The sequence below is a fragment of the Chaetodon auriga genome, chromosome 2, assembly GCF_051107435.1.
Source record: "Chaetodon auriga isolate fChaAug3 chromosome 2, fChaAug3.hap1, whole genome shotgun sequence".
Lineage (NCBI taxonomy): Eukaryota > Metazoa > Chordata > Actinopteri > Chaetodontiformes > Chaetodontidae > Chaetodon > Chaetodon auriga.
This window is the reverse complement of record NC_135075.1, coordinates 2,439,565-2,453,961: the sequence shown is the minus strand read 5'-3', so window position 1 is coordinate 2,453,961 and position 14,397 is coordinate 2,439,565. Positions and strand designations below refer to the sequence as shown.

The following is a 14,397-nucleotide window of genomic DNA, read 5'->3' as shown; positions in this document are numbered from 1 at the left end:
ATCTGATCTTCATCTAAGTCAAGGGTATTGACAAATATAATGTGTCTAAAATAATAGCAAGATTTTTTTTTTTTGATCTGTCATGTCTTTACTGAAAAGAACCAAAAAAACCTTATAGTGCTTGTGGAAAAAATATGTGAACACTTGAGTTGATGACCTCAAAAAAGCTAATTGGAGTCAGGTTTTAGCACATCTTGATTCTCGTTAAGTTAATGAGTTTGGGGGTGTGGACAAAAGCAATTTTGACTGATAAAAACTCCTCAACCTTTTGGAGTTTGCTCTGCACAAGAAGACCACACTTATGTGAACCATGCCTTGCCAAAAAGAGCTGTCAGAGGATCTACGATCAAGAATTGTTGATTTACATGAAGCTGGCAGGGGTTACAAAGTTATTTCAAAGACTTTAGAAATTCACCAGTGAGCAGTTAGGCAAACAATCTACAAATGGACACTTTGGGACTGTTGCTACTCTACCAAGAAGTGGGCGCCCGGTCAAAATGACACCAAAATGAAACATCCCTGAATGACAGCCAAAGATTTGAAGGCATCATTGGAACTGGCTAACATCTCTGTTCATGAGTCTACGTTACATAAAACATTGAACAAGAGGGGTATCTATGGCAGGACACCACAAAGGAAGCCACTGCTTTCTAAAAAGAACATTGCTGCACACCTGAAGTTCGCAAAAGAGCACACTGACACTCCACAGCGGTATTGGCAAATTGCTTTATGGCCTAATGAAACTAAGATTGAACTATTTGGAAAAAACACACAACACTACATCTGGCATAGAAAGGGCACGGCATATCATCATGAAAAAATCATCCCAACCGTAAAGTATGGTGGAGGAAACATCATGATTTAGGCCTGCTTTGCTGCATCAGAGCCTGGCAAGCTTGCAATCATTGAGGGGAAGATGAATTCCCAAGTATATCAGACAATTCTTCAGGATAATGTGGGAATGTCTGTATGTCAGCTGAAACTGTGTAGAGGGTGGCTGATGCAACAGGACATGACCCAAAACTCTGGAGCAAGTCCATAACAGAATGGCTTCAGAAAAACAAAATCCGCCTTTTGGAGTGGCCAAGTCAGAGCGCAGACCTCAACCCAATAGAGATGCTATGGATTGACTTGAAGAGATCCATACACATGAGATGTCCAAAGAATATGACAGAGCTAAAGCAGTTCTACCAGAAAGTTGTGCAGGTCTGATCAACAGCTACATGAAGCGCTTGGTTGAGGTTATTGCTACCAAAGGAGGGTCAAGCAGTTATTAATTCTAAGGTTCACTTACTTTTTCCACTGCCATTTTGAATGTTGAATGAGTGTGTTCAATGAAGATGTGAAAGATCAGAATTGTTTTTGTGTTATTATTTTAGACACGTTATGTTTGTCAAACCCCTTGACTTAAATGAAGATCAGATCACATTTTATGACAAATTTATTCAGAAAACAATGAAATTCCAAAAGGTTCACATACTTTTTCTTGCCACTGAATATTGTTCAGACTTGCCAACATATGGCACAGCACCACCATTAGCTTGGAATTCCATCAGAGTTGACAACACCATGTAAAATGAAAATGGCATCCGGCACAATCAACAGTAAATAAATGTAAAATACTTCTGTTTGCAAAATTTAAACACGTCTCCAAGTTAGGTTAAAATCAATCAACCAAAACCTTGATTATATATAGAGCAGCCATGCCCTCTGCTCTAGCCTCTTTCCACTACCATCTGCAACTATATGGTTTTTCTCAGAGTATTTCTTTTATCGCTCTTGATGAGATGAAAAGATGAAGCATACTAATGATGATAAATTGATACCTACATCTGTCAGCATAGTATCATTTGAACATCTTACTATTTTAGGCAGCAATTTTACCATAGCAATGATTAATTTGTTAACATTCACCATTCCAGTTCACTCTTTAAGAACTCTTTGAAGTATAGATGCAAATGGAACAGAGTCAGACACTGTGTACACACACCCCAATGGTGAGAATTGCAGTGAATTGTGTCTACAAGCCATGACAAAGCAGGAACACTGTGCAGGCTGATCCTGTGTATATGAAGGATTTGCCTCTCTGTTTGACTAAAGCAATACGATGAAATGTTTGTGGTGTGTGAGCAGCCAAACACTCTCTCACTCCACTGCTGCTGTCCAGGTTTTTCCCTCTTGGTATGTCTATTGTACCATGCCTGGTAAAAGCAGCATCAAATTTGCAACCTTCCATTTAACCATCAAGCAACCACCAACTCTAACTGGAAGAATGTGAGGAAAGTGGTGAGGACAGCAGAGAAAGTCATTGGGACTTATCTCCCCTCCATTCAGGACACTGCACCGAAACGCTGCATGTCCCATGCCAGAAACGTCATCAGGGACTCCTCACACCCCCACCATGATCTGTTCATATATTACTTCTATATATTATATATGTATATTTCTGAGTTATTCTACACACTGTTTATTCACATACTGTATATATCACAATACTTTGCTGTTTTACTTTAACATACTTACATACTATGTGTGTGTGTATATATAGAGTGTGTGTGTGTGTGTGTGTGTGTGTACATATATATACATATATATATATATATATATATATATATATATATATACTATTTAAATATTTTTAACCCTTACACTTGCTGTCTACTGAATGACAATTAAGAAAGTCTAAGTCTAAGTCTAACTCAAAAGCAGTAAGTGGTGCCGTTGTTATACCCACCTCCAGTAGACGAGCACAGCCAGCAGAAGAAAGAGGCAGAGGAAAGTCAGAGCTGAAACCACCACCAAAGGTACCAGCCACTCCACACGTCCCAGCCCCGCCCCAAACCCAGGCCTCGTCTGGTGGGTCAGGTTGGTCATTGCACTGGGGCGGTCTGGTAGAAAAAGAGGAAGAAACTAATGAGGTAAACAAATCCACAGTCTACAGGCAGAGGCCACGAGGGAAGAGGAAGAATGAGAATATGACTGAGAAGAAGTTGGAAGAGATGGATGCCATTGAGTAGATGAGGGTAAAAGCAAAATCGGGTAGCAGTGCCATTTCTTACTATATGTAGAAATAAGGATTGGATTAGAGTGAAATTAATATAGAACAAATTGCAAATAAGAAGAATGATAAGAAGAAAGTGAGCAGGAATGATGGAGCTAGTGTTAGTAATACCATGGTTGTTTTAGATCAGACATAGTCAATGTTCAGTCTGTCATATATTGGCCTTCATATTACAAACAAATAAATGAAAACCTATACCACTTATCTCTCATTGTAGAACCAGTTATCTTGAAAAGTACACCTGCAGCACAGCACCACTACCATCTGCTAAGATTTGATAGTGTATGTATCACAAATATTTATTACAACTCCCAAGGTCCCTAAGATGTTGTTTCCTTTTACCACTGAAGGAGCTAGAATTTTAACGCACACCAAGAAACAATCACTATGTACGACGTGTCATTGGTGTGGTCTCACAAGCTGCATTTACAGTGTGTAACAGCCATAACCTGGTGAATGCCAACAACTGTGCATGCAGTCCTTAAAACATCTGAAATTTCAAAGGGCAGCTTTACACATTACAAGATAGAGCATTGTGTTTGTTTGGGTACACTTAATTGTTCCCATGAGACCAAAAAAATAAAAAATAAAAAATAACCACAAGCAGCAATTCCGGGTTCAACCCGCAGCAGAAGGAAGCAGCTCAGTAGGCCAGAAGTAAAGTTTCAAGCAGCTAACGAGCACTTTCAGGCTTCACAAAGGTGAACAAACTCATTTGTTTAAACAAGAAGTGATATCAATCAAAGACTAGTTTCATCATCACAAAGTCAGCATTTCACTAATTATACTCTAACTTCTGCCATTTGTTCCTGCGCAAAACTTGCTGGGAATATTCAAGAGATAGCACAGGATGTCTCCAGTGAGTTTAATCATGATTTCTCAAAAGCATCTTGAGTTATGAGCAAATATGTGATAGGCCAATTTTCTTGCACCAATTGATATGGCAGTTCAGATTTTGATTCATACTTGGCTCAAAATGCTTTGGTAGACATATTCCCAAACACAGCCTGAAGCTATATCCCCAGATTTGTGATGATTAGATAACTGCAATGCCCCATCCCTTGCAATTTTTTTTTGGTTGATGCCGGCCATGTTTTTTGACTGATCTTGTTATTCATAATAGAAATGTGTCTCATTCATTTATTTTTTAATTCAGTAAGGCAGAAAATCCATCATGACAATTAGATCCACTGGGGCAGAAAAATAACAATAATGATAACAATAACAGGAAACAAGCCCAATCACAGTATGGTTCTGTTTCACTGATGGCTTGAACCCCAAGTATAGCCACAAGCAATGATTTGTGGGTTCAAGAACTTTTGACCGCAACAGAAGGAAGCATCTCAGGCTTCACAAAGGTGACCAAAGTCAGTCCAGCTAATTTAATTCAGTTTATACAAAGAGTGAGATCAATCACACACTTTATCATCACAAAGCCTGCAGGATTTCAATAATGTACAATATAATAGCCTTGAATGTTTATTACGTCCCATCCTCTTTAAGGGAGCAGTCTGACATTTTCGTAAATACCTTTGGACACCTTTAGAGTTGCTGAAAGAATGGAGCTGCACTGGTAGTTTCTAGTCTGCAGTTTTTAGCTCACAGTACCCTATTGCACCACCGGAACACTCCCATCCCAGAATGCAGCCTTACTTATGGTTCCTAAGGTTTCCAAAAGCAGAATGGGAGCCAGAGCCTTCAGCTATCAAGATCCCCTCCTGTGGAACAATCTTTCAGTCCCAGTATGGGGTGCAGATATCCTCTCTACATTTAAGAGGAGGCTTAAAACTTTCCTCTAGCTGATAGTTAAGGCTTGCTCAGGCTTGCCTTGGACAATCCCTTTGTAATGCTGCTATAGGTTTAGACTGCTGGGGGACTTCCCATGATACACTGAGCTCCTCTCTCTTCCCCTCTCTCTCCATATGTATGCATTCATGTCCCATTAACACATGTTACTATTTTAGCTTCTTCCCCTGGAGTCTTTTCTTTCTTATCTCCCATGTTCCCATGCATCATGGTTGCACGTGGAGTTTGGATACCACTTTGGTCCTGCTTGACCTGCTTGATTAGTCATATTTCTATTATTCTACATGTATTATTACATAAATTTAGAGTTATCTCTGTAATACAGCTATGTTCTGAGCTTGTTACTCTTTTATAGCCATTTTTGTCACCTTTTTTAATGGGTGTAGCTAACTACGTCTGAAAAAAACATTCTCATTCTTGATCCTGGCTCAGAGGCATATTTAGGGTCTGGCAACTTTTTTTCTACTGTCAAAGTATTTAATATGAACACACAGTGTTGCCAACTTGCTGACGTTCTTGCCAGACTTTACAACTTTTCAGACCCTCTCTCTCATGCTAATACTTCTAACATTGCCATTTACAATAGCAAATGCAGACCAACACAACACCAACAAGACTAACCATAGCTACAAGGCTGTGATTGGTCCATTGTTTGTCAAACCTGTAAAAATAGCCATGAGTAAGCACAAATCCAGGCTTTTTGCAAGATTTCGAATTCTGTGATTTTAAAACAAACCATGGAACTGTGCTTCTCAAAAATGTTTGCATGCATAAATTCACTCATTACTTCACTCAGTGCTTGCTATATACTACTGTCTAAGAATACAATTCAAAACAAATTGTGGATCTTGGTGAGACAAGCCCTGAAAAGTTTTAGACCTTTAAAAAAAATGTTGCTTTCTCCACGGATTGATAATTTTACACTAGTTTGACTGACATCCGATGGAACATGTCTTGTTTAATATCCTGTTCATGTTTATGTTCAGTACATAGTGCAGACTTTATTAGAATTTGTATATCGTGTGGAACTGGGGCACAGCTTATTCGCTAAGCTAGGCAAAACACATCCTGTACCTACTGTATCTTTATCCAGGACACAAAATGATGAAACGGATCAATATCCCATGGTGGGTAAGACAGCAAACAAGCATGTATCTCAATACAAGAGGTTGTTCCTTTGTCTTCATCTAACTGAAAATCTGACTGCTGCAGCAAATAGAAACCAACACATAAATAGAATTAATACAGATCAGTACAGACTACCAGGCCTGTTCCTAGGTGCTGTTGTTGCTCTGAACCACACACACAGCTCTGGATAATTTGAGTAATTTGTCAAATCCAATTTGTTTTTCAGTCCCTTAATCACCACCACCACCATCATCACCACCACCTACCCAGTTCAGCTGCTGCAGCCGTGACGTTGCTGGAGCTGACGCCGGCCCCCATGGCCTTCAGTCTGCAGCTTTGCCTGGAGCCGAATGCTACATTAGACCGGGCTCCTGCACTGCACCACAGCTGGCTCACATCACCACTAACTCTGCATCCCCTTCCTTGCATCCACACACTCACACACAGAGACATGCACAGTGTACACAGAGAAACCCAGAGATACCGCCCGCCTCTGTTCCCTTCTTTTTTCGTTCTGCTTTTCTCTTACGATTATGGCGGTCTGCCAAAAATAAATAAAAAAATAAACCTTTGCCAGCTGCATGCGAAAACACACGACACACACACACACACACACACACACACACACACACACACAGTCAGTAATGTGCTGTGAGATGCATACTGTACAGGCACTAACACACCAAACACACACCAAACACACACACATGTAACTATAAATGGAGCAGAGGCTTTTTTTTTCTCCCCTGCAGCCTGCAAGCTCCATCTCCTCTCACCATGTCTGAAAGTAGGCCAGCACTCAAATCAGAGCAAGAAGAGAGGGAGAGCAGGAGAAAAGATGAGGGGGTGGTGGAAGAGTAAGAGCGGGGTGTGTGTGTGTGTGTGTGTGTGTGTGGGGGGGGGGGGGGTTCCCACTGTGTGGCCCTAATAAAACTGTGTGTCTTCTGCCTTGACTTTTCACTATCACACCACTTATACTACGCTACTGAGCTACTGTGCTACTGTGGATTGATGGAGATAAAAAGAATACTTCGTAGGGGTTGCTGGTCTAGTATTGCATTTGTTAACTGATCATAGTTGGTCTTTGACATTAACTTTTAAAGTGCTGTGTACCCCTTTAGTATTGTTTTTAAAAGGTGCAGGGTAGTGTGATTATTAACTAACTATTAACTATTAACTGATTGACTATGATCTTTTCCTCAACCCAACCAAGTAGTTTTGTTGCACAAGCCTAATCAATGTCCAAACGTGTCACCTTAACCACATGTTTATTAGTGTTTTCAGGAAGCCTTAACCAGTAATTTAACGTTGCTAACTGGATGTTATATATCTATTATTGTTAACTTGACCACGAAGCACTGCACATCGAAAAATGAGACTAAAAGGGTACCCAGTGCCTTTAAAAATCCTGACCAAGAGACCATATGCGAACATAAGACCCATAAGTTGGGAGCGAGAATGTGTTAAAAAAAGTATATAGAATAAAAATAATATAAATTTTGAGTTAAGTGTACCACATCATTTAATGATGTGGCCCATACACCATAAAATTCACACAGTACATACAGACTGTCCAGACTTCAAAAGAATAGACATCCAAAATGGAGCCAGACATGTTTGTTAGGAGATTAGTTAAAGTCTCTGTTCCTTGAAAACTGATTTAGTTGTTTGCTAAATAATGTTACTTTCGCAAGTACTGCACTCAACATGCACTCAGCAGAAAAACAGAATACACCTACTTTTACAAAGTTGTGCAGCAACTTTTAAATTGTTGTCCTTGAGTCCCTCCAGCTCAAACAGAATAAACTTTGCCAAATATGTTTGACAAAGAGTTTAAGAATGCCATTGCAGAGGAATATCAGAATATTGCTTTTGTTCATAACAGTGTCTGGTCTTGCGCTAAGACTGTTTTAAAGCCCTTGAAATTGAACTGATGTCCCATGGTGTTGGCTTGGCTAATGCAGTGCCCTACGGAAAGTCTTTGGTGGGGGAAGGAAGTGGAGCAAAGAGGGGAAAAGCATTAGGTCTGCTCTCAGCTTCGACTGGAACTCTGTTAACACTTTACTCTATATCACTGCAATTCATCTGCTGTAACTCACTGTAATTCATCACCACTTAGTAGAATAAGACCTTTGGATATACAGGTCTTTATGCAGGAGCCAAGTTCCACTTCTTACACTGCACTTTGTTTTGTTCAAGCATAACTTTTTCACAACTCTTATAGAGATAAACTACAAGCTGTTGACCTTATGCTATCAAAGTCATGGTCATTTCATTTAACACTGAGTTTGCCCAAATGTATTCTTTTTTGTGGACAAATTTTCAAACCCATTAATACTAAATACTACTGAACAAAATGGAATAATTAAATACTTTTAAAAAGCATAAAGTAGAATAGTACCTGGAGAAAGAAAATCTTATTTAGTCTAAGTGTCAGTCCTTTTGCTGTTGGTTGTTGTTCACTGTGGACCTTATCCTGTTGTTTTATTACTTGGTTATGCAAGAAGATAAATGTGATTCCTCAAACATTTTCCAACACTACACTACTTCACTGCTTTTGTAAATTAAAGGGATGGGAGAGAAGTCGGTAATTCTGTTTTCTGAGAATTCAACAATTTCCAACATTCTATTTCTACAAAATATTAAAGCTAATTGATTGTTTGCATGATGCTTTAGCACATAGTTGACTCACCAGTATGGATGGAAAAAGGCCAGTGCTTCGTGTCTCCCCCTGTTATGGGTCTGAGTGTCAGTGTTGCGTCCTTGGGTGCAGGGAATGCTGCTTTTTCACTGGTTGCATCTGTGGTGGTAGTGGGGTCGGAGTCAAGTGGATTATGAGTATACACCAGCTGGTCTTCTATGCCAGGCAGAAAATTAGTTGGGTCTGGCTCTGTCTGTCTTCTTTCCTGTGCAGTGGCATACGGTGTCTTGCTAGGTGGCTCATTCACTACTGTACTGTTGTCCTTCCTCCCTGCCCTACCCACACCTCTTGATCCCTTCTTCCCTTTCTTCTCATCTTTCTCTTCTTCCTCTTCTTCTTCCTCTTCTTCCTTATCGTCTCCTTCCCTCTCTCCATCCTCTCTTTGACCATTGCTGTTCTCTCTGTCCTCACCCCCTGCTTCAATGTTTTCTTTGGCTATGGACGTCATGACAGCAGAGGCAGAGGTGGTAACGTCTTTGGCAGTCTCAGTGGGTGTGGTGGTCTGGTGTGTGGAGGTAGGATTATGGGTTGGTGCTCTGCTTGGCCAAACAGAGCTTGGGAAGGAGGAAATAACACCGCCGCTGAAGCCCAGACCGGCCAGTAAAGTGCTGGTCACCACGGATGCCACCGTTGCTTGACTACCGCTGGAGGACGGGCCGATGCCAGTAGCCATAGAGACGAAGGAGAAGGGGATGCCCGAGGAGGTCCAAGTAGATGAACCAGAGGAGATAGGAGCCATGTCAGCAGAGGAGGCTGGAGGCAGTGTCGGCTGAGAAGGAAACAATTGCTGATTTAGAATTAATTTGTTGTTTTTCCTTTTCACTCAACTTTTACAGACACGTTTAAACATTCTTTTGAGCTCTTTTTTTTTAGTCTTCACACAACTACTTCCAAAAAAGAGAGAAACCAGCCCTCAATAGAAGAGGAGGTCTATGACACCACCGCCCCCACAGTGCTGCCCTTTCATCCCCTCACAGGAGATTTCACAGCTATTCACAGTTGGCCTCTTGACAGCTCCGACAACAGTCCTTCACACTTGGCCCCAGGTGATTCCCACGACTATAGCAACTGCATGTACACAGCTAAGAGCACTAACAACCCAAGTGGTATCAATGATGTTGATAATGACCCCACAGAGGTTAAACACCTGGGACTCCCCACCAGTAAGTTAGAACTGAAGAAGGCCTTTGGATGAGAGGCACAATGTTCTCAGGTTTCAACACCAAACACCTGATATCCCTAGATTTGACCATCCTGGATAACCATGACTTGAATGACTGAGAATCTTCATAGACTTACAGCCATCACCTTTCTTGTGTGCAACCCAAACAACAAATTTGATCATTAACAGGCCTAAGTCTGAAGGATAGTTGTATTTTTTCAGAGCAAACTGAAGCCTTAAGGTTTCACAGGTCACAGTGGTTGGCAACCACTGATGTAGGTGATAGAATAATTTCATTTCAAACATTTAAACCACTGCATTTTATACATTTAATTTTTAGATTCATGTGAAATGCCCATATTTGATCCGTAACAGACCAAGGAGTGGTAATCAGTGTTTACGTTGTGTTATCATTTAATTTTAGGTGCATTTATGTAGCCTTTTACCAGATTAAAGGAAGATTAAGACATAAAATTAAGCAGAATAAAGGACCCTGAATTTAAATTGTGTGTCCTGGGATTTTGATAAAATTATGATATCCTCAAGTTGTTTGACTTAAAGTTTGTCCCACATTGCAACTTCCTCTTCTGTTTGAGACATTCCTGTCCACATAGGGAAGAATGATGCTAATACAAACAGTGCTCTCTGCTGGATTATAAATGAAAAGACACAAGATTCGCTTCCCTTACCATTCCAGTTTTCACAATCCTTGTGCCCTCAAAAATCCTGGTAGTGTTTGCTGAAACAGAAAAACGGGACAATCCACGGTTACACACAGAGGAGACATCCAGGCAACACTTCAGTTGAAGGCGTGTCTATAGGACATCCATGAGTGCATTGTAAGTATATTAATTACAGCATGACAGAATGTAAATGCAAGGTGCTGAATACTTCATGGGGCAGCCAATAAACTGGAAGTGGATGAAATTAATGCATCTCACTGCATTTCAGCTGCTTGCTCTTAGTCTTTTCTTTCCTTTGTTATTTTGCTTGCAGCCTGCAGCCGTTCATATGAATTCACATAAATAATCTGAATATAAAAGATTTTATACTATGATCAAAGGAATCCTAACTGTCAGATAAAACGGTTTGCACAAATGTAAGACAATAGGTACAGCACATTGAGAGAGGGTTGTGCACATGAAAGAGATGTGTACTGATGGCCATACTGACATTTATGATGACATTAGAGATAATGTGGCAGCAATTCATGTGCACTTGAGGTCTAAGAGCTGTGTGTGTGTGTCTGTAGAGACCAGGCTGGTGTGTGTTTCTCTGTGTTTCTGTGTTACCTCTGAAGAGCATGCTCTGGCTGAAGTCACTGCGCATGTCATTCATGCAGACAGCCTGGACTCGAAACAGGTACAGCACATCTGGGGAGACGGGAGAAATGACGGCCTCCTGGACAACACACACAATATGCACAAAGAAAAATCTGTAAGCTGCTCTGAGGTTGTATCATGTTCATTTACCGTAGTCACAGGACAGTGGGTTTACATTAACAGAGCAGTGCATAGATTCGTACGTGCTTACGGCATTTTGAAGCTTTTGAAGGATGTTTTTGGATGCAGGGGGAAAAAAATCCCTTAATTATGAACCTTACAACCAGTTTCTACTTTTTAAATGAAGATTCATATGAAATATGCATGATGTGGTAAATGTAAGGGATAGAAAAATAGAATTTGATTCTTATTGATTTTTACTGACATTTTTTGTTTCAACAAAAATATTACACCTTTTCATGTTGTAGGATTCCTTAAAAATCTTGTTTTTGATAATTTTCCATTTCTATTTTCTATACTATATTCTACCGTGTGTTTTCTGAAACCAGGCCTTTACTTGTAGCAGGCTTATATTAAAGACAGGCCTTTATTTCCTTTTAATCATCTCTATTTGATAACGACATAACCCTTGCTTATATTTTAGAATCCTTTTTCTAAATTAACTTATTAAATAACTTATTGAATATCAGTTATTGACTGGACTATGCAGCTGATGGAACTGATCTGAAACATCACAAATTCACTGGAGTTTCATACCAAGTGAAGACAGATAACAGATTAAACTCAGGTGCTTTAACTTTATTACGGGCACAAGTCAGAGAGAGTGGCCAAGTCTGTCAGCAACAAATTATTATTTATTTGTTTATTTTATTATTAATTATTATTTATCAATTATCATCATTTTCACACGTGAGGCTGATGAGCATTAAGTTTGATAACAATTTACATTTTCCCTAAAACATTTAGCTTAATAAATGATTTCTGATGTTCAAAAGACACAATAATTATATTCTGGGCTCTTAAATAATGATTTCACGAGCAGAATATTAATAAATACTGGTGCAAACAATGAATAAATAAAATGAATTCATTCTGCCAGTGGGTTCTTATACCTCTGAGCACAACACAGTATAAATACAGAATGCAGCTCGTTATTCATGTGCAGGTGTCTGTTAAACAGGAAACAGGCTCCAAAACACTGCTGTTCTGCCAGTGATAACTGCGTCTTTAGTATTAGCACAGTGCACATGTGTGCAGACACAGATTCATCAAATGTCTCTACAGCTGTTAAAGGCGAATGGCAGCTGATCCAGCTGTGATCAGCTGCCACTGTGAGGAGAAACGAATGTCACTTCATGAGACACTTCAGAGGACATGACATCTCTCTTTCTTCTCTCCTCGTTTCCTTGTGTCTCTCCACGCATTGTCAGTGAAAGGTACTAAGACGCATGTGAGGGAAACATGGATGCAGTTTAAAGGTTTTGGGGTGTCCTCATGGACAGACAGAGACCCACAGTGATGACAATAGACCAATAATACTTTAGATGAGGAATCCAGTACGAAAAGGTGGTGAAAATACCACAATTATACTGCTAAATTCATTAAATGAAAGCAATGCACATTATGCTTAGTTGGCATAAATGTTATAGGACAGAAATCAGGAATTTATCCACCCTTGTTTTGGGATAACCCAGTAATCAAATATGTAATAACTAAATAAATCATTAAAAAAAATAAATGTCCTTTAAAGTCATGTCCAATGTGCCTGCTTTAGCTATGAATCAAAATGTATGCACAACACAACATGAAGAGATCTAAAGTCAGATCAACCCCAAGAGTTCTGAACAACAACAACAACAACAACAACAACAACAACAACAACAACAACAACAACAACCAAACTTGAGACCATAACCAGACTGGAGTGTTACAGCCTATTATGGCCAGTGTAGTCTAGTGTTCTCCAAATGAAGTTACAGTGAAGGTCAACCATGAAGGTTATCTCTTCACATCACACACTTTCATGTCACTGAAGCCTTTAATACAGTCAGTGTACTTTATATTCTTACTGCAGCTTAACCAGACAATACACTAATACAATAATTACACAGTGTTGAGCCTTGCCAGTTGTACTTGCCAAAGCTTTAATTTCGCTTTCACAAATGATTTGACATTTGAAAGCAGAGAGCTGAGAAGCTGGCTGGAGCTTGACGTTCAGGTCAGAGGTACTTGGTAATGTCCACCACAGTCACACAGACACTGCTACCACTGAGTTCCACAACAGGTTTTCCCTTCATCTCCATTAATTTTTTTGAGACAAACTATGGAACAGTTTTACTCTGGTGCTCGCAAGTCCACAGCTGCAACAAGGCCTCCTTCACAAATGCTCCTTCTGAATGCAGTTTCAGCTTCTTAGCTATCAGCTCGCTGACCACAAAACTTGCCGGCATAACATTCTGTCTGTCAGAATGTGGTCTTGTGAAAGCTGCTTGTTGGCTACCCAAACTCCACTAGATGCATGGATTAAGGTCTCCTTAATTGAAAAAAACACATGCTGCTTTGGGTAAGCACAAAGATAAAGATATCACATGTAGTCATATCTGCTCTCTCCCTCTGGCACATATGGGTGAAAATATAAGACTAATCTTAAAACCTGCAAGAGATCAATTCCAATAGAGCCTTGTTGAATGGTATATTAGATTTGCTGCCTTTATTCTTCCATTGCTTCATTCCCTTTTGACAAGTTCATTACATTACTAAAGTCTCATTTTTAATCAACTCTGACAAAGTTATCGATCAGATTTCATAAGCTCTTTCATCACCACAGATGATCAGAATCACACTACAATGTGAAAAGATACCATTGGAAAATATCACATCCTGCTCTGTTTTATGGTTTCATGAGGTAAAATCAGTTCAGTTAGCCAGTCAGTCAGGAGGAGACACTTCCATCATGATACCCAGAATGTCAAACACAACATCACATTATATCACCCATCTATATGTGCACATACTGCACACAATCAAACTTTTTATTCTCAATGAGATAGAATTATTAATTGACACACATTGACAAACATCCCTTCAATGTTTGAATTCATTGTTTTGGTTTTTACAGCCCACAACTATTTTGATTCAGTCTGAGCGTTCTCATCAACATGCTTTAAGCAGCAGCAGGCAGCTGTTTTTAACAACAAAGCTCTGATAAATCCACCGTATACCCAAAGGTCACTCCAGTGGACCCGACAGACACAGT

At 39.8% G+C, this 14,397-nt stretch overlaps 1 protein-coding gene across 2 annotated transcripts in view; it reads right to left on the bottom strand.

The window, feature by feature from the left end:
- LOC143332315 (receptor-type tyrosine-protein phosphatase gamma-like) overlaps positions 1-14,397 on the bottom strand; it is a 433,828-nt gene that overhangs the window by 43,127 nt on the left and 376,304 nt on the right. For both annotated transcript variants that reach the window (XM_076749645.1, XM_076749655.1), the window contains exons 10-13: positions 11,151-11,259; positions 10,548-10,597; positions 8,688-9,465; positions 2,735-2,888 (exon numbers count right to left, since the gene is read on the bottom strand). In XM_076749645.1, coding sequence (XP_076605760.1) covers positions 2,735-2,888; positions 8,688-9,465; positions 10,548-10,597; positions 11,151-11,259 — 1,091 coding nt within the window. The remainder of the gene's footprint in view (positions 1-2,734; positions 2,889-8,687; positions 9,466-10,547; positions 10,598-11,150; positions 11,260-14,397) is intronic.